At 37.3% G+C, this 24,125-nt stretch overlaps 1 protein-coding gene across 1 annotated transcript in view; it reads left to right on the plus strand.

Annotated features, from left to right (window-relative positions):
- The window catches only part of FAF1 (Fas (TNFRSF6) associated factor 1), a 165,751-nt gene that overhangs the window by 38,807 nt on the left and 102,819 nt on the right, over positions 1–24,125 (plus strand). The window contains exons 5-7 of the mRNA XM_010131516.1: positions 1,849–1,940; positions 2,300–2,388; positions 10,636–10,741. Coding sequence (XP_010129818.1) covers positions 1,849–1,940; positions 2,300–2,388; positions 10,636–10,741 — 287 coding nt within the window. The remainder of the gene's footprint in view (positions 1–1,848; positions 1,941–2,299; positions 2,389–10,635; positions 10,742–24,125) is intronic.

Genomic DNA, 24,125 nt, shown 5'->3' on the forward strand with positions numbered 1-24,125 from the left:
TTGATCTTCAAGGACAACCTCTTCAAAGCACAAGAACAGTTCCTTCCAATATGCAGAAAGAGAAGCAAGCATGGCAGAAGGCCAGCGCAGAAGAACAAAGTATTTCTGACTAAGCTAAATGCAAAAAGAGAGTACACGGAAGGTGGAAGGTAGTAATGGGCTACCCAGGAGGAATACAGAGATGTTGCCGGAGTATGCAGGTTTGGAGTTAGAAAGACCAAAGCTCAGGTGGAGCTGAAACCACTGAGAGATTAGAAGGGCTTATGCAAGTACATCAGCATGAAAAGAAGGGCTAGGGAAAATGGGAGCCTACTGTTCAGTGGCGACTGCTGAACTCAATCTATGGGAAGATTATGGAGAAAATCTTTCTGGAAGCCCTCTTTGAGCACAGGAAAGAAAAGGTGGTGACTTGGAGCAGCCAGCATGGATTTGCTAAGGGCAAATTGTGCCTAATCAATGTTATTTGCCTTTTATGGTTTGATGACTGGCTCTATGGACAACAGGAGAACAGGAGAAATTTGACTTTAGTAAGGCCTTTGACCTTCTCTGCAGTATTTTTGCAGTCATCTTGTTAAGATAAGGACTGGATAAGTGGGCTGATAAGGTAGGTAAATAGTTGCTGGGAATGCTGGGCTCAAAGTCTGACTGGTGAACAGTTGCTAATTTAGGGATGTCCTTCAGAGGTTGATCCTGGGGCCAGTATTGCTTACTGTCTCTATTAAAAACCTGAGTTGCCTTTGCTCGCCTTTGCTAGGTGAGCACTCTTGGCAAGTTCACAAGGCATGCCAGATCAGAGGAAGTGGCTGATATTCAGCAGGGCAAGGCTGTTTAGAGGGTCAAGGACAGCCTGGAGAAGTGGTCTGACAGGAGCCTGATGGAGTTCAGAGAAAGGGAAGTTGAAGTCCTGTGTCTGGGATCAGATAATTCCATGTTGTCCCATCTGATAGCTGGCTGAGGGCTGACAGGCTAGAAAGCAAATTTATAAAAAAAGGGATCTAGGGGTGCATCAGCAGTACACCCTGGCAGTGAAGAGGGCCAGCCACATCCTAGGCCGCGTTAGCAAGATGTAGCCAGTGGATCCAGGGAAATAATTATTCCCCTCTATTCAGCACTTGCCAGACTGCATTTTTGAGGTCCCCAGTACAAGAAAGATGTTGGCGTTCTGCGGTGAGTCTAGCAGAGGCCAGCAAAATAGTCAGAGCAGAGTGGTGAAGTACTGGAACAGGTTGGCCAGAGAAGTTGTCAAACTTCCATCCTTAGAGATGTTCAAGTGTCAGGTGGACAAGTCCTTGACTAAACTGGACTAACTAGACCTTGAGCTGGGCTTGGGCTAGATGAGCTCCTGAGATACCTTCCAACCTGAATTATTTTGGCTGTAATAACTACAGGGAGAGGAGAGTATTGAAATGTGCAAAACATTGTAAAAGCTGCCAGAGCAGTTAAATTGTATGAACGTTCCAGTTCTTTAGGTCAGGACTATTGATCATGGAATTATCAAAAATACGCACCCTCTTTATTGCTGGCAAAGTCCATTGCTCCAGATCGCATCTGCATGCATCCGGAGTTCAGTGTGTCTAGCATATGCACTGCAGAGCTCTTCAAATGTATGTCCAAATCATCAAATGCCCATGTGATTCTCCAACGATTCATGCTTTGTGTGATTGATTATTTTGTCTTTTAGCTCCGTTATCCTATAGGGTTTGAAGTGTGTTAAAAGGGAGATGAAACTTAAAGCGGTTTTCATAGTCAATCTTTCCTTGCTCTTATTTTTTTAACTATAACTCTGTACTGTTTGAAATGAAGCAGTAAGTGTGTATATTTTACATATTTTCTTTGTTTTCTGTTTAGGAGATATCAAGCATATTCTAGAGAATGAACTTCAGATTCCTGCATCTAAAATGCTGTTAAAAGGGTGGAAGACTGGAGATGTAGATGATAGTGTAAGTTTTCAACTGTGTTTTCAGTTAACTGAACTCGGGGTTTCACTGTGAGCATCTGTAGGTGGGAATTACAGTGCAGGAATTGTGAGTTTCAAACAGTGTTAGATGTCTTGGGTGGGTGGCATATGAGGGACTCAAATTAAAATGTCGCAAAAAAGGTCAGGACAAATCACTCCAGTTTGTGGTTTAATATATAACAGGGCCCACCTACGGAGTGAATATTATAAAGCTAACATTAAGTGTATCTTGAAACAAAATATTTGGTGGTATTGTAAATAAGTATAAAGAATTAGAAGAAATAAAATAGTATGTAAGAATTGGAGGATGTTTTATATTTATAATGATTTTTCTTCCCTCAGACTGTTTTAAAAACTCTACACTTGCCAAAAAATAATAGTCTTTATGTTCTAACGCCTGACCTGCCTCCTCCTTCTTCAAGTCATTCTGGGTAAGTCTTTTGGCCATAAATTCTACTTGTAAGATTTGGGTTTGTATGGTTTTTATGAAGCCACATGCATCCTTGCAGGAATCTGCAATCAGTAAATAAAAGGTCAGCATTTCACTGCTCTAGTAAGTGCTGGGATGATCTACCTCAGCACCTCATTGTTGAAAAGAAGGTGGTTACATTTTTTTAAAACCTTGGTGGGGAACATGAGCCGCTTACATACACACAGGATTTTACACCTCCCAGATGCAATGGCTTTAACACAAGTCTAGTCCCTGTGGAAATGAGAGCTGGCGATTCGTAAGTTGTTTAGTGCGTTATTGGTTTTAAACTGAAACTGGATATTCAGACTAGACACAAAGAAGAAATTTTTTCTGGTGAGGATGGTAGAAGCCCTGTCCCTGGAACCATTCCAGGTCAGGTTGCGTGGGACTCTGGGCAACCTGCTCTAGTTGCGGATGTCCCTGCTCCCTGCAGGGCAGTTGGACTGGGTGACCTTTGAAGGTCCCTTCCAACCCAAACCGTTCTGTGATTCTATGACTCTTTGTTGGTTCATTTAATGTAAATTTGTATAAATCATTGCCAGCAGATCAGAATTTTCCTTCCTGTGCAAAAGTTACATTACTTTATCTTATCTTCTTGGACTTTTACAAAGTACGTAGGCTGAATAAATCATTTCCTCTAAGCAAGTGGGGTATCTTTTATTACGGATGTGAACACTCACTGTGAGTGTTCATATATCAATGTGTATTGCTAAGGTTTGAAGAGGAAATATTATTTTGTAGAAAATGGAGTCTTTTGTGATGTAATTTGTAATTACTTTGGTTCCTTTCTGTTTCTCCAAGGGATGTGCTCTGTACCAGGACAACAGGAATGTCATTGGGTTGTCACTAGAGGGTGCCCAGCGCTTGGGCCTGGCAGAGCCGCACTGCTGGGTCCGGGGTGGGGGCTGTGCTGGGAAGGGGTCACACTGCGTGGTGGTTGGACCGGAGTGCCCTCAAGCTGGCTGGAGAGGGAGTGGTTTGTCTGCCCATGTAGTCAATAGGAGAGTATTCTACAAATGCAGTCGTGTTACCGGTGAAGGGAATTCTCTGACAATCAACAGAAACAAATAACTGGTTTCCTAAAGACTAAAAGCAGTTTATGTACTACTGAAAGGTGCTTGTGCACATCGCCGTGTAGTCTGTGGAGGAAATAGGAATGATCCTCTGACTTACAGAAATAAAGAAAAGCAGCATTAAGAGAGGGAGTAGTGGCTCTGGAACAGAGGGAGCAGAGTGATAGGGAGCTCTATGTGCAAACAGGAGCTGCAGTTCTCTGCGAGGACAATTAGCCACTGCACTGAAGCAGCTAATCAAAGGAGAATGAAAATACTGTGGAAAAACACTGTAGATCATAATTGTTTGGGTTTATTAAATTTTTTTTAAATCCATTTCCAATTTCAAAATTTTCTACCTAGGTATCTTTTCATATTTGAATGTCTTCTATTCTGGAAAGAAAACTGGGGTCTGAAGAATGTTGTTTATTGCAACTGCAATATATAACAACAAACTGTTTAAAAACAGTTCTTAGGCTTTTTTATTGGATGAGTAGTTTAAAAGAACTTTACTTGCTATTAAAATCAAAGTGGTCGGTACCTTTATAGTTTATACTTGTTTCATAGTGGAGATTAGTGCTGGATATTTTAAAGATAAAGTTGGTAGCTTTGGGATAGCGAACGATGATTAATTAGTGGCTATTTAAACAAGGATAATTTGAAGGCTAGATCATCTCCCTGAAGTCATAAATTCTAGATGAAAGGGGAAGCTTGCCTCCAATTAAAGCATCAATGCAGATCAAAAAACATCTAATTGAAGCAACGTACCAAACCGAGTTACACTGTTTACTGCCTACTGTTAGGTCAGTTATTATTCAGATTAGTTTGTTACCCACAATTTTTAAAAGCGTCCTGCTCACATCTATTATTAATGGACGTTAAGGAACTTTGCCTCTTACTTTGAGTTCATCTGTCATTTTCTTCAAATGCCTTCTATTTTGAACTAGAGATAGTTGTGATTTGAATACCTCCAGAAAGTGGTATTTGAAAAGCCTGAGATTTCAGTACATGACATTTTTATGTATATGCCCTTCTTAAAAGGAACAATCTGGTCACAGCTCTATAAACTCCACTTTGTGCCTGTTCTTGACACTGAGGGAGAACAGTGTCTGAAACATTCTTTTCCAACATACTGGTATGTAGGCATTGAAGTTTATTGTGATAGACTGAGTAGGCTTAACCCAGAACTGACTTGAACTAGCAGATGAATGTGATGGCAAAGTGATCCTGCAGTTTAAACAAGGAAAAAATCTTCTAAGGGTATCTTTGTTCATCAAGTGGCATATCTAAAGCTGTTACGGGTAATGGAAACGCAGTGAATTACCACCTCATGCTAGTAAATTGAGGTGTAAAGATTAAATTTAAATGTCAAATACCACCCGTAGGGTTGCATGCCCTGCTCCACTATCTCAGTGGGCAAAGCCTTGCTTATGCATGCATGATACCCAGAACAATAACAACATGTTCCATGAGTTGTGGACGTAGTGAAGCTTGATTTCTAGTGAATTCTTGCCTCATTCCAGTGGCTTCAGTAATTCAACTCTCTCCTTCCATGCTTCCCATGATCTCACCTACCTCTGACACTGAACACCAGTTCTTCACTTGTATTTTGTAGCACCTATGCCATTTCCCCCCCGCCTTGTACAGAGAGACACCTTGCCCTGCCCCTGTTCTTCAGCTGTTAGCCAAGTAATATCAAAGGAAAGGAGACATCATGAGTTGTAGGTAGTTCTTTAATCCTTGGCTAGAAGTTGGCTGGAGGGAGTATAAAAATACCATGCTTGTACTGCAGTCTTTTACTAAGATGGGTGGTAATTTGGGTTCCTCTCCTTCACCCAGCTGTTGCTTTACAGCCCGTCTCTGAGACCTGTATAATGCTGTCAGACCTTCTTGAAACTAGTGATTATGTTCAGAGGTACCAGATGAGCTTCAGAGGTGGGTGAGGAAAAACATGATTTCTTTGGGAAAACAGCCTTAAAATGAAGGGCACCAAAGAATGTCCATCGTTTAATCGTCCAAGGAGAGGAGAGATCCCTGGCACCGGCTTTGTCAGATGGGATTCTTCACTTCCTCAGAGGACTTTCCTTGCCTTTGTTGCCTCCGAGGCTTTTTGAAAGCCTGAAATACTTAGATCTGGGAAAGGGTTTTGGAGAATGCAGTAGAGGGGATCATCAAAAGCATTGGCGTGCAAGTCTGGCCACGGGGCTAGGTTGTCCTGATTATGTCTGCATTCTATGTTGCATGTTTTGGGAGGCATGTTTTCTCAATTTTTTCTTCAGTTGTCACTTTAATGGGTAGTAATGTATTTTATATTTATACTTTTTTGCTAATAGCTGAAAGTCTTAGGTACTTCATTATCCTGATGAATCATTGGAAGGATCAAAACAACTAAAAGCCCTTGACCAGGTGCATACCTTAGTGATCATTACAAATAATGTATTTTTGCTAAGCAATTGCGTTGTATTTAAGAAATGTCACTGTCTGTGTGGATAGGAGTAAAAAGCCCCACGTTTGATGTAATGGTCCATATATTGCTGAGAATGCGTGTGTGCGTGTTAGATTGTTGCAGAGGAGTGGTGGTTGTGACATGGTGTCTTGCTGTACGCTATCAACTATAGCAGAGTGTTAATTAAGAACGATGTAACCTGCAACTCCAATTATTAGTATTATCTGTTTAGCTGGACAGGAGCAGTGCCTTGCTTTAGTTACTTTGAAAGCTTCAATAAGAATGGTAAGATTAATGTTTTATTTTCACATCTGCTCATGAGACAGTTTAAAAATCCTGAAGTTTAAAATGCAATAGAATGTAAACAAAAGGGCTTCTGCTCATTTACATGTTAGCCAGATTTGCTAACTGATTGCTGTTTGAACCTAATCTACCACCTCCTGCTGCATTAGCTACAACAAACATTACATTTACATACTGATTTCTTATTTTGTTTTAATGTAAATAATCTGTAATTACAGTAAATTTGGACTTCTGTTGACACGAGCTTGTATAAATCTGTAAGTTTAAAATGGAAATGTTAATTACCTTGTGTCATACCTATTTATATAAAATTCAGAGATTTTGTGGGATATCTCATGTGGCTGAGAAATATATTGCCTAATGGGAAATGCTGAAAGTATTTCATAAAAACTTACAGAAAAGGAGTATTTGCTGCTCATTGATTAAGGATATACTTTTGGTTTCAAAACTTTAAATATTTCTAAAATTTCGAAGAAAAATGCTAGTAAGAAACCAAGTATCACATCAGAAATTAAAGCATTAAGGCAGTCACTTAACAATAGATACAACCAATCTGTTTTATATATTGTGTTACAGAACAATAGAAAAGCAGTAAAACTGGAAGCTTAAAATATAATAAATATCAATACTATTACTATCTTGCTTCAGCATTGCATAGACTGAACGGTTGCTGCCCACCAAGATAAGCATAGTTGCATTTTTTGCTGGATATTGTTTCTATTCTTAATTTATTAGACTTGTGGTTTATAAATTGTGCTGTATTGGAATTTGGATGGAGTAGCTAGTGAATAAACTCTTTCTAAACTCTTAATTGAGTTTTGATATTATGAGTTTAGTAAAAAAAAAAAAATCCTTGCAACCTCTGTTGCTTGAAGTTTAGGTTTCAAAGAGGAGCGTTTTTGTTTGCATATTGTAGAGTTTCAACTCCAGCTGAATGCTGGTCCATCCCTGAGGTTTCTGTGCATTGTGATAATGCCAATAACCAACGTTACAAGGGCAGATCATACAAAATCCTAAACTGGTCCAAGTCTTGCTGTAATGGTCAGAGCAATGACTGTGTTCAGGCCTATTTTCTTTTGTCTGTTCTTGGACTTCTGTTCCAAGGCCGAATTCCTCTAACGGAAGATTGGTGCTCCGAAATACCATCAGGTTCCCTTGCCTCCTGTACTGGATAATGAATGTTTAATCATTCTGCTGAGGGAAAAAAAAAATTAATGGCACTATATAACCTATCAGCAAATGCTTTGGACAGCTAGGGTTTGAAGTAGGGGGGAAATGGTATGAGAGGAGTGGCTACTTCAATCCTGTTTCTAGAATTTTATTTTCTTTTCCCACTAATTAATTCTCAGATTTAGTGAATTCTGTTAGCAGTGATGGAAAAAAAATCTGCCTTGACTTTAACAGGACCTGGAGTCTGACCCAGATTTCTTTTTTTCTTTTCTTTTTAATTTAAATGCAGATGTTTTATTCAGAAGATTGTAGTCAACTGATAACATTTGCAGGAAAATTAAACTGGTGCAAACACTGAAGCTGAGATTTTAGAAATTTCACATTTTTAGAAAAACACTTGTTGTGTTCAGAGTCAGTCTTCTAAATATGGTTATGTGCACCTAAAAAGAAATACGAGTAAGCTTCTGCTTACTGTCATTGAGAAGTCTTCTCTAGGTACACTTACTTTGTACATCCAGTCATAGCTTTAATGGCTGAAGATATAATTTTAGGGCAATGTGTGTTTTGCAAGCAGAGTTCTATTGGCATAAATAATTTGGGGTAATTACATTTCTAGCTGCTGGAGAAAATTAATAGGGGAGGGGACTTACATCACTGGTTGTCCATCTACGTGTTCAACCCCATCCCGCAGTGGAGTGTTGGTTTGTGTAGGGAGTGAGTGGCACAAACTGCCCATCAGATGTGCCATTGTTTCCTCCTCCCATTCTCCAGTCTTATGGCTGTCAGAGCATATGAAATTTTGAATATAGGAGCTCAAAGGATTAGGTCAGTTGTTGACCACTGCACTTCTATGTAAGCAAAAGTAATACTCATCATTATTTTTCTGAAGAAATAGTGAACAATTAATTGTGCACTTTAACAATCTTTTTCTCAGTTCTTTTTTTTTTTTTAAGCCAGCTTAATTTTCAGTCTCTTCTTTGACTGTATTTAGCTCTGGATTTTACTGAGAATTTGCTTGTTCAGAACATTCTGCTTGTGTTGTTTAGAAATACAAAAAGTAGAGGTGTCAAAATTGTTACCTCAAAAATTGAGGCTTTTAATTTTAAGGCCCTTCATGTTCGAAGAGTATTTTTTTCTGTTCTGTTCTGTTTCTGTTCTACTCTCTGCTGTCATACCCAGATGAAATAGAAAAGTGGAAAGCCTTTCCCGTGGATAGATGTTTTTTATTAGCGTGCTGCATTTTGGATAGTGCTGAAGCGTGTGTATCATGCACACCTTGAGAGCTGGAAGGTTGGATCGAACAAGCCCATTCCATTCTATGTTTACATCAGTTACAGAATGAAAACGTGATTCATGTTACCAGTGAGCACCTACAGATTTTCAGATAGCTCTAGCAGAGCCTGCGTGATTCTGTATGGAATCCAGAGACATTCACATAAGCTGTAATTAATGTTTTCAGAGCAATTAAATACGTCATTTGCCTCCAGTATTTGCTGAAAACAAATAAAAAATCCGAATCTGAAAAATCACAGCAGGGTATTTTAGTTGCTATTGAACATTTGCCAGAAGAACATTTGCCAAAAGAAAATATGGTTATGGTGATGCTAAACTTACTGTTATCGATCAGATTAGAATTACCTTTGAAAATAGGCTTACAACTTTTCAGGACTCTTTTTTCTCCTTTGAAGGACTGTTAAGTATTTAAAAATTTTTTAGGCCTTTTCTTACAAGATTTTGTGACAAGTGTGGCTAAATTCATGTTCAGCACAGATGACTTCAGTTACATTTGTAGTGCCTCTCATACATTTGATCATACCTAGCACAGACAACGAGTTAAATTTACCTTTCATGTTACAATACCATAAAAGATGAGAAATAGCACTTAGTGATTTTGTTTTGTAGTATGCGATTATTGTGTTTAAGATGTCACAGAGTCCAAATCGAATTGCTGAGTGCAGATATTTTTGTAAGGTAATTCTTCTTGAGATGTTAAAGCAAATCGTGCATCTCTTGCTAAAGCATCCAGTGAGTATTGCATGGGTTCCTTACCATCTGAGCAGCAAAACTGCACATCAGGAATTCCAGCAGAAGTTAAAACTAACAAATGGGGTCTCAAATAATCTAGCATTCTGTCTTGTCATCTTGTATCTTAAGATACAGCTGTGCTCATCTGCGTACGGAATTTGTCCTTTATTGCTAAGAGGAATGACATGTTGAAGTGTCATGGACCAGTGAAGATATGAAGGAAAGAAACCTTAGTTGGTCATTCTTTTAAGAGTATGTGATTAAAACAAGAATCGAATAAGCCAAATTTAATTCCATATGCTGCTGAACAGGTCAAGGCTGCTGCCTAAGTCTTGTTTAGAAATCCAAGCTGTGTTGCAGTGTTGCTGCAGTTCTGCAGCCTATATAAGACTGTATGCAGCTGTAATTGCCGTGTCTATAACAGAAGTCCTGCCTTCTATTCTGGAAAGTAGATAGCTGCATAATTTTGTACCTAATTAAGCAAACAGGATGCCTTTTTAACATCCAGATGTTTTCTTAGCAGGAAAATCACAAAAATCCAAGTTTGTGACAACACGAACAGATAGTTGGCCTGTTTAATCTGTATCTTATGAATTTAAAAAAAAAAATCTTATGATTAAGGATATTCTAATGTACATTTAAAACAATTTGAGCAGAACTAACTTTTCTAAATGCTCAATACGCACATGAGAAATTCTGCTGCGGTTAGTTTTCCAGTTCTAATTAGCTGGGTTTATGTGCTTTGAGTGAAACTAAGCGAAAGAATTTCCTTTTGGTTTATGCTTCAGGTAACCTTAGAGAAGCGAGAGCATGCTTTGCCTTGTTCTACTCACCATCAGTTTTTAATGTGCATTCTAGCTTGATATTTTGTCTGGTCGTCAATATGCTTACAAGCCTGGTAGTAATGGCATTATGAGTGCTAAATACACCTCATGTTTGTGAAGATAATGTGACTCTCAATTTTGAGATTACTTAACATTCGAAGAGCTTTAAAGGCTGCAGTCACCTTATTAAGGAAGGAGTTTAGGAATGGCCTTTGGTCATTCTCAGCATGCTTCCTTGCATTTAAGAGTGAAAAGAGAGATGATAATGTTGTGCCTGGACTTGTCCACGTAGAGTTTAGGGTACCCTGGGGTTTTTTCATCTAACTGTAAAACAAGATATAACATGCTTATCCCTGATTTTCTTGTTTTTCTTTCGACCATTTCAGCGCCCTGCAGGAGTCATTAAATCAAAACTTCATGCTGATTGTCACCCATCGAGAAGTCCAGCGGGAGTACAACCTCAACTTCTCAGGAAGCAGTACCATTCAGGAGGTGAGTGCTGTTTCACAGCTGAAGAACAAATGTAGCTCATTATAGGTAATGCCAGCTCTGTTAAAGAGGGTTTCAATGGTCTCAATGGATATTCCTTTATTTTATTAGTCTTTTTTTTTTGTTTAATCAACTGAATCATCAAGATTGCTGTAATTCAATCAAAGAACTTGGCCTAAAAAGGTTTTCTATTAAATTATACAGAAAAGATGTTTTCCATGTAGTAGCAGAATATATGAACAGTGTTTACTGAGTTATTCTAGAATGATGAGGAAAGGCAGTTATTCAAATAACTTTTTATCTTTAGGCTCCTCAAAGCTCCTTCTGTCTTGCCTTCTTTTAACTAGCTCCATCTCCATTTTGTAGGCACCTTTACCATCTACTAGTGCTGTACTTCTTACTGCCTTGGTAGCCAAATGGTTTGTGTGTAATGGACGTCACTGCCGTTCTGTAGAACGGCCAGCAAGGGGTGACATTGTAGAGAACTTCATCAGAATTAAGTCCTATAGGAGCAAATATCTATAATATGACTCTGGACTCTCTGAATTTAGAAGCAATCTGTGCATATTTTCAAAGCTCCTTTCTAAAGCCAAAGGTTGTTGTCTAGTGCTTCACGTTATGTCTAATGCCAGGTGTTTTGGATGTTATTTTCCGTATAACACTAGCTCCTGGAAACATGACAGTCTAGAATAAAGTGAATTGTCAGAATTCACGTTACAAAATATTAAGGTTAAATGTTTGCTTTTCAAATCAAATGTATGTTTGCTATTGGTCTGACATGTCTCCCCATCTTTTATGGTTGTATGGAGTTTACCAAAGTTTTTCATGTCACATGCTGATGCTATAGACAGAATTGGTTTAAGTTCTGTAATTTTAGCTATAGGAGCAGCATCTCAAACAACAATGAAACATGGTAATTAACTGGTTTTATTGTGAATCCTGTTATTCTTAAGATCTAAATTCTGATCTTTCTTCTGTGTGAAAGCCTGTTTTCTACTTTACCTTTTTAAAGCTGTTATAGTAAGTTCAGTTTGTTTTTTAAAATAGTATAAACAAACATACTTGTGTCAGTTTGTTCCCTGAGGGGCCAAGCTCTGACTCTTTACAATTAAAAATAATTAGAATATTTATGGAGCTAAATGATCAGAATATTTGTTTTTCATTTTAAAATGGTGAGATTCTAAAAGGAAACGCATACATACATACATATTGTCTGTTTGTTTTTTATATGTGCTTTATCAATTACGACTTCGCTGTTACATCAATTCTTACTTACCTGGCTTAAAGGAACCAGAAAGCCGTGACAGTGCATGACAATCTAGGCTGCCTTTACATGCACAGAAGTCTTTTTGTTTGTTGGTAATGACAGGTTACAGTCAGCATGTTAACATACAAAGCTGACCGAATTGAAAGTCAGTTATGATTTTCCCCATTACAACCAAAATAAAAAAAAAATCCTTCCACCTCATAACCAGCAAGAGCATCAAGCCTTTCCTTGCCTTTCTGTCTTGTATCTAATTACATCCAAGAGAGTGTATAAAATTATAAAGACCGTTTCAGAGATGAAAATGAGCAGAGAGCTCTGGTCCTTCCTGTGCAGCTGATGCTGAACAGGTGAATATGTCTGTCTGTGCAAAGTCTCGTGGAAATCACTGGCGGTTTGGCTCAGGTGAAAGGGCTGGCGAACATTTGTCTAATTATAGAAAACAAGCACTGTTTTGTATGTTAACTCCCTAATGACTTTTTAATTTAATTCTTTTTTTTCTTTTAGCATAGAGTGAGCGTTGTAACAAACGGTTGATCAGTCTAGTTAGGCTGTGCGATTTGGAGGAATCAGTGGTATCTTTCCTTCTCTTTGCTCCCTTGTCTGTCTGCTCTTCGAGGACCATTAGATATATATATATATATATTTTTTTTTCCATTCCCTTGTTCACGCTTTAACAAATTAATAGTTTACTTTCCTTCTGGTATGTTTTTGTAATCGTGGGAAAGCTCTGTGAGTGTTGCAGTTGCCAACCACAAGAGGGCAGGAAGGACTATTCAATTATTACCTAAAAATGCTGTTCAGTGTTTTCAAATTAGCCTCTGGTATATTAACAAAAAGGAGTATAATGGCCAAGTTATTGTTTGATTTACAGATAATTGGCATATTGCGGGGAGGAGACTTAATTTCACCCTTTTAAATTAAACAGGGAGATTTAAAAAGACATAAAATATTCATTAATGTTCAGTGATTATAAAGTAGTGGCATATATTTATTCTGCCTTTATTACTGTTTCGATGGGAAAATACTGCAAATATTTCAGAAATCGACTTGGCCATACTGACAAGTTGAAATGTTTAAGCAGTGTTAATGCAATCTACTCACACGTTATATTCTATGCAGAAAGATTCAAAATGACTACATAAATTATTAAAAGAAATATTTAAAATTCTATAAATGTTCTACTGCTTGCCACAGTTGGGTGCAACTGTCTCACCAGGGCTGATGCAGTTTGTTGTTCTTGTTGGTACTGCGAATTTTAAGAAATAGCTTTTTTGTTTCCCTCAAAAAAACCCCCAACACCACACCAAAACCCCAACCTCACCACCCTTTCAAAAGTGTCAATAATATTTTGCAATGGATTAAATGCAAAATGCAGTGAGCTCTCAGCTGCGCTTTCCTAAACTACTATTGCTTCAGTTCTTTGTCGTTTTTCTTATTTTTAGAATGCATGTTTAATAGTAAATGATATTTGAATGAGTTATTTCAAAGAAATCTTGATGTTTAATGGGGAAACAATCTGACAGAAAATTCTCTGAGAGAAGCCTGAAGCCCTAGTGCTTGTGTCTGCTTCCACAATTTGTTCTGTATTAAATCAGTAGATGCATGTTGTTACTTGGAGATGCTTTTTTCTTTTACATCCTCAACTGTTTACCTATTAAGATTTAAAAAGTAAGTTTAAAAATACAGAAGTTGCATTCAGTTGTACTGATGAGGGGTTAAGAGCCTCTAGGGAATACTCAGAAATGAAGTAAAAAATTAAACTGAGCTTGTCCAAAATTCCAGATTTTTTTTTTTTTTTTCTGGTGAGTTGGGCAAGGGAGTTGCTGACTTGGAAAGGTAATGATAATTAAATGAGCCTTTCCCAAAATTCCGATTTTTTTTTTTTTTTTTCTGGTGAGTTGGGCAAGGGAGTTGCTGACTTGGAAAGGTAATGATAACGTGTCGGTCTAACTTGCAAATTAATCTGTGTCACAGATATCTGACATCTATTTGTTCTTGTAAAATTACAGTATTAAATTATTTCTGAGAAGATCCTGTTCTGGGAAATACCACGGTAACTTTTTTTCCATGATACGCATTTTAAAGTGGAAATTAGTAGGTTTTTCATACCAGTTTGGAGACTGTAAATGGATGCATTTCCAATGTATTACGTGGTTAAATAAGAACAATTCTAACAGATGGAACTCCTACTACTTACAAGACTAAAAGGAGTTTTCTGTCCGAATACTTGCTCTTTATTCTGCTAAAATAATTTGTTGAGGCTATCCGTAATTGCAGTGAGAGAATTTTTAACGTTTGATTTGGTAATTAAATTATTACAAGTCATTGTCACATTCAAGGTAATTTTTTCTCTGTCTACCCTTACAACCGCGTTCTCATTTAGAAATGAACGTTTCTACTGCTCATTTTTGCAAGTTGTAGTTACATTCTTTGACAGAAATGAAGGACAGCCCTTTTCAGAGAGGGGAATATTTAAATGTTTCATGGAAAGCAAGTTTGTGTTCTTGTCCTGGAGCAAACTGATTTGTGAAAAACTTTTGAATTTGAGTACTTGTCACAACAGTATGCTCCATGCTTTTTGTCGTTTCAGTCAGTGATGTATGAAAAAATTTTTTTTTAACAAACTGAATAACTCTGTTAAAAACAGGAGTTTGCATTTGTCTGTCTGACTGTTGGTACAGACTTTGAAGCCTTTTTGTGGTGCTGTGTGCAGGATTACAGAATTATCCAGTGTACACAAGCTGTGGCTGCTAAAGGGTGGACGAGTTAAATATGTAGAAACCTCAGGCCTCTTGTAGACTGGTGATTTTATTTTGTAACTGCTGGAGATTCCAGCTGAGAATACTAGGTAAAGCATGTACCTGGTGCTATAATTCCAAGTAAAACATAAAATCTGTGCAAACAATGCAAAGGAGATGGGTCCCTAAATACTGGCTGCCTCTGCCTTGCTGCATCTGCTCTTTATTGCGTTCCTTTAGCCAATAACCTCATCGGAGGCCAGCCGCTGAGCATCCCCGTCACCTGCCGTAGGTAATGGATTTGTTCTTTGTTCCCTATAGACTTACTGGGTAAGGTGGACTCTGGAAAGCAATGTATCCAATAGCACTCCAGGCAGGAGGGGGAACTGTTTGTGCATGCAACTGCTTGGGCTGAGATAAACTATCAATTCTGTGTTGACAAAGCCTAATGACAGTTTGAAGTCCTTTGTGCTGAATTTTTAAAAAATTTTTTATAAGTAAATGTGAACAAGATACAAGCCCCCCCTGTTTATGTTCATGTAGGCAGAAACCTTATTTAAAGGGCCTAAATAAACACAATATATAAATACAGATAAGCAGATGAATTACCTTCAGCATGCAGGAAAATAATCCTCCTTAAGGTCTTGTACATTTTTTAGATCTGATTTTTGGTATCTGAACAAAATATTTTCCAGGCAATTGTTGTTGAGCGAGATCATCCACAGTAAAGGTCAGACATTGGCATGGCGACACGAAATGTGTACACAAATAACGTTCTTTTTAATGTTGTAGCTAAGTAATTACATAAAATACATTTGCTGGAGATCAGAATATGGACATACCCAATTACGGTACATACATTAACATAGGTTTCAGAAACAGTTGTGTTATATTTTGAGATCTTTTTTACTTTAAAATTGTTGAAAATTATTCTTATGTTAATAAAAATCAGTAACTAACACTTTTTGGTATTTAACAAGGGGTGCAGAAACATTCTACACTAATGTTCAATTTTTCTTTAATATTGGAGAAGTTTGTAAAATACATTGTTGCTGTACCGATTGTACTCAAGTCATTTTTCATGACATTTGAAATTTCATTTTGTTTGCTTTATAAAATATAAAAATTACATTCAATTTGTAGTGAGTCATAACAACAGTATACATAATTTAAACACCTATCACTGTGATAGTTACTACAGTAGCAACTGAATCCAGCTAGCAGGCTGGGTTTTGGTTTTTTTAAACAAGGAGATACAAATCTGTTTTTTGTAAAGCTAAATCAACTTCTCAATTTATTTTTTCTTTCTTTTAAAGAAAACCAGCATGTTGCTAAACTAAAATGTATTTGCTGAAAGAAATCCTTGACAAACTTTCTGTAAATTATCATGTAGGTTTTAAAAAATTTTTGTTCATCATTTATTGGTAATTTAAGGCAAGTTCCTTGGGAAATAAATAGAAAATACCTTTTACATACCTGTTAGAAAGTGATAGCTTTATTAGGCACTTAGAATATCTTAATATCTGGCTGTAGCGATCTGTTTCGAAGAGATTGTTTTCGTAAATGTATATAATATTTTTCTTTTTATGCAACAGAAACAGCAATAAAAGGTAAAGGAAGGGCACTCTTCTACTTCTCTATTAATTATGAAGCTTAATATATTCCTGAGACAATATGTTTCATAACCTGTAATTTGGTTTTGCTGGGTTTGGACGTGCATATCATTAAAGAAACGATCGTCAGTTATCAAAAACTAGTAAACATGGATATTTTTATATGCAAGAAAAGGCAGAGAGTAAATAATTGCACTGGTGACCAATACTGTAATAATCCTGTTTTACAATATGCACTTGACAGGTTGTAATAGTGCTAATTGAAGAGACTAATTCACACTTGCTTCATTCTATTCAAAGGCAAAATCAGCAGCTTGTTTTGCTTTTGACCAGATGGTCCTGATGAACACCTACTGTGCACTTTAAGTGCTTTACTAGAATTACAAAGGCTGGGGGCTGCGTCCGACTCAAAATGATTTGAGAAGAGAAAAAAACCTCACTGCTCAATGGATTTGGTGCAACTAAATTAATTCTAGTGGACCCATTACACATTGAGCCCCCTTTTCAAAGTGCTGAGCCTCCTCGTTTGTTCTGTAGCAATGAGAAAGTGAAAGGCAGATTACTGCAAACAGAAATAAAAAAAAAGTGCTGTGAAAAGGAGAAAAGAGGCCTTGAAGCCTTTTCATATCATTTGGGTTTTTCAAGTGCGTTATTTTTGGGGAGGGTGGATGTATGAAAAGCCAATTGGAGTTTTTTTTGTTTTAAAGTGCGCTATTTAAGTACTATGAATATAAAAGCAAGAGCAACAGTTGACTGAGTTTACTGTGGTAAAGCTTTGTGTCCAAGGATGAATCAAATTCATTATAGTCAATGCTTTGTATTTTCATATGAATGTCGGGTTAGTTTCACAAGACTGTGTCTGTTTAGGATAATTATATTTTAATATTTTCCTTTCATAAAGTTATCACTGTAGATATATAAAATTTGCTGAAAGCGAGGCTTTTTCTCGAATAAATTTAGAAGCACTCAGAGAGTTTAAAACTCCAAAGGAAGCTGTTTGATTTCCAAGGGAAGGTGAGGCATGTTCCATAGCGTTGAAGCACAGATTATTATAACTAATTAGAAGTCACACATCTGTTAGCTTTGGATTTATCAGCGCTTATAGTTTTCTGTGTATGTTTATTATCTCACTTCTTCCTTTCTCTCCTTCTCTGTCTCTCTTACACTCCACCCGTAAGTGTAGTTGGATCTGAGAGAAACTCTCAAAGGATAAGGATGAATTTAGCTGAATTTGAAAGTAATGAGGAGTCATTGTTATAATTTTGGTTATAGGTTCAGCTCCGTAAATGCTCAGTCATGTGAGTTGTCCTTATTTTAGAAGTAATCATGTTGAATTGCATGGCTTTGCTCACGTAATTTAAGGATGCTAGGGATTTTGGGGATCAAGACCTAATTTAAAAACCTGAATTTTTAAAAAACGGCAATTAAAACCATCGCTTGCTATTCTGAGTTTGAATATTTGCTGTGTTTTACTTTCGGGGTGGAGAATTTTTATGCAGGGCTTCTATCATAATGCTAGCTATTAAAAAGGTGTTAGCATGAAATGACAAAAAAACCTAAGCAGCTTTATGAACATATTAAACAGCCATGTCCCAAGTTCCTGTGCTATTTAAGGTGGGAAAGCAGTACTCTGTAGCTAAATGGCATAACACTGCTGTGTGTATAAATAATTTTTCAGTTATGATTCAACTAAATATAAAAGTTAGCATTTCTTTCAATTAAAAAATAATATACAGCTCATAAAGCGTACTAGAGCATGGTTTAACCTTTCTATCCTGCGTTAACTATAATATGATCACGTCTATTATTGCATGATATACACTTATATTGAAAAAAACTGAAACGATCATTGAATTGCTGATTTGTTTTCAAACAATGAAATTTGTATTTGTGCAAATTATAGTAGGCACAGTGTTCTCTCATGTTCTCTCATCAAACAACTCAATTATACTTATAAATAGTGAGGTGCTAATGAACTGTTGTTCTGGAAAAGTTTGGGTTTTTTTTAACTTGAGCAAGAAAGGAAACACTTCACAATTTTAGAGTGCTTGCTTGGTGAGAAAATATTTGAAAGTATTGTACTTATGTAAATCATGTTGGTGCTATCACTTTTAAATACACAACAGAAGCTAATCTAAAAACCCCCTCAGTTCATATGGAGCGCAACTAGATTCTTGACATTGTAAATTGCTCACTTCATAGGGAACTGAGGATTTACTTTTATTCATGGAGTTACAGAAGTTTTTTCACTAAGAGTCTATATTTCAGTTTAAAGTTTATTAGTGCATTCATTTAATAGAAAGAGGAAAATTTTTGGATAGTTGAGGTGATGAGGATATTTAACATAGTAGTTGTGGAGATGACACTGAAATGGTCAACAGTATCTTAGCAGCAGTGTAATGATAGCGCTGCAATGCATCGCTCTGTAATTGCTATGCAAAGAAAATACTCAGTTGCTCTTTCTAATGTGAATTAATAATGTTTGTCACTGCCTGGTGAAACAGTACACTAGCTCTTCAGTAAACCTTTTTCTTACGATTTTTTCAGTTACATTCCTATATCTGTGTAAAACATGAACTTGAGAAGTTATGCTTTTGTTTTTGTACCAAGAATCGTGGGCATAAATTGAAGAGCCTTGCACTCATTTAAAGGATAAAATGGCCTCCTAATCACCCTCAAGAAATCCCTGTTACTGTTTTTAAAAAGGGTTATAGAAGCTCTCGGCAAACATTTGCAATAAGTGGCAAAATTTATGCCTTGCTTTGTGGTTGTTGCGTGACCAGACAGTGGAGTGTAGGATTGTTTTAAGGTTTTTACAGCTGCAGGCAAAAAGCATCTGTTCCTAGAAAAGCCTTCATTGTTTAATTTTGACACTGACTTTTCCATGCTGCTTGTACCAGTCTCTGGATTAGGTGCCACTAAGATAAAATTTGTTTTAAGTTGCTCCCAAATGCAGCTGTCACTATACACTGCGCCTTGTAGCTTAGGCAAAGCAGACATTATCAAAACATGCGGTTTCGTACAAGGTCATCTCCGTGGGCTGGAAAAGCTCAGAGCAAGATTTTTGACAATATTGTATCTTGAGAGTAGCTAAGCTATTAGCTTTTGTGTTTATTCAATAATTCTTCTGGTGATTGCTAACGTATATGACTGCCTCTGAAACAGTGAAAGAAGGTTTTTTTTTTTAACAGCTCTGTTTTTCTTTTACATATCCTTAATATTATATTTATTCTGATAGAGCAGTTACTGTGGTATTCGATTATATACACTCCATTATGTGTTTATGTATCTATGTATCTCTACAGTGAAATGGAATGATTTACAAAAATCTGGGAAAACTGACATTTTTTGAAAGAGCTTCCATTTCTTTCCTTCAAAGTTTCCAGTGAATTAAAAATGAAAGAGCACTTCATTTTATGTATCCCAGAGTTGTGTTAATTTCTACCCAGCTGGTCTAAAATGATTGATACAAAGCCAAATTTGAGACCGCCTGCATTACAAAGTCTGTAATTTGCTAATGAATTATGATAATAATCTTTCATCATACATAAAAGATTTAGACAAACAAATTGCTAACAATACAGTTTGATCACAATTTTGGGTTTTTTACCAAGCCGTGAATCTACTTTGCTTTTCCCGAAGTGAACTTATTCTTACCTCATTTTGAAAGCAATAATGCTGGAAGATGTGTTGGGATGATGGTGGACAGCAGAAATTAAGTAAGCTTGTAGTGTAAAAGTCCGTATTTAATGTATATGCAAATCAAACCACCCGGTTTCCAACTAGAGAAGCATCACAGATGGTTCAAAAAGTTGCTTGAGACTGCATCTACTGTTGTAGGGACATAGAAGAAAAAGAAAGAGTAGAGATGTTTCTCCAGTTAAACCTCCTCTGGGAATGGTGGAGGCAAACTATTTAAAGCATAGCTGGACATAGCCATAGGAGCAAACTAGGCTTAAAAAGAACAGAAAAGAAAACCAAATCTTCCGGAAGTAGGGCAACTGCCAGGAGATCTGGGCAATCTGAGTGAAGTTTGTGGTTACTTGCCTGTCATCTCAGCAAACAGGTCATCTTTAACCCTCTGAGGACAATGTTCACAGTAGGAAACATGAGCACGGTATAAGCAGGCGTCTTCCAGTATGAAACCTGCTCATTTTTGGTCATCTCAGGGAATGGGTCATCTACCTTCTCACCAAAGGTTGCTTCCTGGTTCTGCAGAACTTGCTTCTGTATTGGATATTTTATTTTTCCAATAGTAAGCATCACAGGAAAAAGGAAAGGAGCTTTCTGTTCACTACCTCTAACTTTTCTTCTGTTTTGCAAATAGCCTTGATTGTTTTCTTGCTCCTTTTTAGCTCAGTTCAGTAGATTTAAGTAGACATCATTTTGATGTCCACCCTAGAAAAATGACCAACCAACCAAAAAACGCACAAGATCTAATGCATATATCCAGTGTTGCCATTGTTGTTTGGATAAAAACTGTTGACTGCAGTGATTTGTGGCTTTATCTTCTACTTTTCAGACCATGAATTGTTTGAAACAGCTGGTTTCTTACCCCAAAACCACATACATGTGACTACCCAAAACAAAATAGCAGTGAGATTCCTGTGGCTACTATTATGTGAAGTATTGTTTGACTTATAAAAAAAGTAGGAAAAGTAAACAAACTGGGAGTAAAGGCAAGAAAGTAGGACAACCACCAGCGTCAAGAAAATGCCGTCCAGAGCAAGGACTGGCAATGTGGCCTTGTGAAAAGATAAGGAAAGGAGCTTTGGGAGAGGTGCTGACTGGAAAGGGGGTTGAATCATGAACAAGGCTTTTTGTTATTGTTTTATTATGTTGTTTGTTTTTATCTTATTTAGGGAACTACAGCTTTGTGAATAACCAGGAATGTGTTAATTAATTACTTCTTACTGAATCAAGTTAAAAAGAACAAGTCTTCAGTTTGGCCAGAAGAGACTGGTTTTTTTAGTCAGTCCTCCCAGCTGGTAGAAAGACTGTGCCATATGCAGCACAGAATACTGCTAATGTTGATTCCTTGGGGACGATACCTTTGCAATTCAGAGAATTTCATTCAACAATTGAAAAATTTGAGATGTCATTTATTTGTACATATTGCTTTGGATTGGGGAGAGGGGTTGTGAACAACAGAGATTTGGTATACCAAGGACCTTAACTCTCACCACTCTTCTTCCTCCTCAGGAAGGTGTTCCTATGTAGTAGCTGTTTTACCTAGTATATCTGACATCTAGTAGCTCTAGAAATTATGATGTTATTGTCATTTCAATGTGTAGAAGAATATCTCAAGACTTCCACAATATTGGAAACAGATAAGCAATGAAAGAAAAAAAGGAAGAGGAATACAAAGAAAAAGGATTTCTGACTATTTTTCTGCAATTTGTCTATAAGGAAGAGAGAGCCTCTTCCTATAAGTCTGTATTTATAGAATGGTAGTAAATCCAAGTGCCTGGTATCACATGGCATAGCTGTACATACCTTACTCCAAACCCGACGAAGGGAGATGGAGAGAAGGAATAATGAATCCTAAGAACTGACTTAATTTCAATCATCTCTTTCACAGCATCATGGCAAAATGCAGCACCCCAAATACCTCTGTAATTTCTTCTAGGAGAAACAGAAAGACAAGGGGTTTACATTGCTCTCAAATTAATTTTACTTGTTTCTGATGACCAGCTGCCTTTTACTGAATGCAACAACTCTTAAAACAGTAACTCTTCCTTAAACATTGTGAGCTGTTGGTGTCCCATTATTAGTTTCTCTGTAACCATAAGCTGAATTTCAGTTCCAACATCTCCTCTCTGTACATTGCATAAACTGTTCTTGCACTTACCCACAAAAAGTTCCTCTGTTAAGTCAAGAAGAACTTATTCTTGAATAATTAAAAAATGGGGAGGGTCGGAAGTGCTTAGATTAATCTGGGCAGCGCTTTGTGTGGTGACAATTTCACCTATAACTACAACTTTACCCAACTCTGCTTGAAAAGGTCTTGGCTCTTTTTTATTCTGTGCATTGGCACTGGGCTGGCAGAGAACAGGCTAGACTGTTGACCACAGAGCTATGACCACAGGGCAGCCTAGCCCGGGACTAAGACAAACAGAACGGAGAAGTTCTGACATTCACAAAACCCAGCAGCAGCAGAGCGGTGAAGAAGGTAACTTTTTTTGTAATGCAAATCAGTAAAGCAAAACTTTCTCCCTGATAGGAAAGGTGACCTGTCAAGTCAGGCAGGTCCACGTTAGTATTTCAAGGCTGGGTCTTACAAGACATAGAAGTTCTCCAGTGCATTCTGTGAGGTCTGTGTGGGATGAAAGTTTCTTTTTTGATGAACTAAGAGTAGTAGTCTGAGATGAAACTTGTATTGCCATGGAGATGTCTTTACTCTCCCCCTTAAATCTTCCCACAGAACGTTAAGTTGTAGTTCTCAGCGAGGGCTCCATTAGCATGCAGGACAGTGCGCAGGGAACCAGTCGGTGGTGAGGAGCTCACGGCCATGCTATTTATGTTTCTGCCATTCTACTAGCAACCAGTTCTAATCTGGTCTTGTGGATTGAAAGTTTCTTAGTAGCTGACGTGGGTAAAGCCCTTCCCAAATCTTCGTCCACGAAGCCAAGCCATGATGATGATGATGATTCTACTAGCAACCAGTTCTAATCTTGTCCTGTGGATTGAAAGTTTCTTAGTAGCTGACATTTAAAAATTGTGCATCTTCTGTTTTAATTTTATTCTGATGGTATTTGGTTTGCGTGCTCTGAGACGGCTCCAACACGCAAGCTGAAGTGCAGTAAGTCGGACGAGTGGGAGACTGAAGATCAGGAGGAGTGTGGAGCACTAATGCAATTCTGTCCTACAAGGAATGGACCTGCATCAGTCCTTTGGGTGCAAAACGCTATTTTCAAATGTCACACCACTGGGAAGCCTGCTCCGTTGTAGCAGAAACACTGTCATTTTTAATAATTCTGTAAACAGAGGTGGCCAAATTCTCCTTGAGTGGGAACAAATAAATGGAAGATTAAGTGAAAAGTGTGTTTTCAACTCACTGCAGGGTATATTTATGCAAGGAATCGACATGAGCAGTAGGACAAGCCGTTTGAATACCCAGAATGATATTGTTTCTCCGTTACAGGAGTAGAATAACATTGTGTTTCATTCCATTTTTTTCTTAAGATCAGTTCGAAGAACAATAAAACTTCAAAGTTAAATGTTTCTCCTGAAACAGAAATGCAGACTGTTTGAAGTAGAAGATAATTTTAACATGCAGTCTGAAATAAGCATCTGTTTTCTCAAGACACTGGATTCAGAACAGAACTGCAAATCCAATTTCAGTTCGCTTTTTGTGTCTTTAGCCTTGTGCCAGGTAATGGGTTGGCCCTAGGATCATTCAGTTTTAACTTACACATTTGTGATTGTCAAATTTTGTATTTTCTCTTCTGTGGTAAACCATGTCTTTCTCTCGTTTTTTTTTTTTTTTTTTTTTTTTTTTTTTTTTTTTTTCCCTGTTCTTTTTAAGAATTTGCTTTCTTCTGTTTCTTTTATTCTTTGTCAGTCTACGTACATGTTTTCTTTTTCATCGCTTTTTCCAATCAACTAAATTGTTATTCTTGGTGTTAACTTCCATAGTTCAGTAAAATTACACTTTCCTAGGTTTTTACATTTTTGGTATCTTTTTGTTGATGCGTATTTTATACCCTGAATTTCATCCTTGTGGTTCAGAGGAGGGAGCTGTTCATATGGATCTGTAGAACAGTGGC

This window comes from Buceros rhinoceros, unplaced genomic scaffold (assembly GCF_000710305.1).
Source record: "Buceros rhinoceros silvestris isolate BGI_N320 unplaced genomic scaffold, ASM71030v1 scaffold11372, whole genome shotgun sequence".
Lineage (NCBI taxonomy): Eukaryota > Metazoa > Chordata > Aves > Bucerotiformes > Bucerotidae > Buceros > Buceros rhinoceros.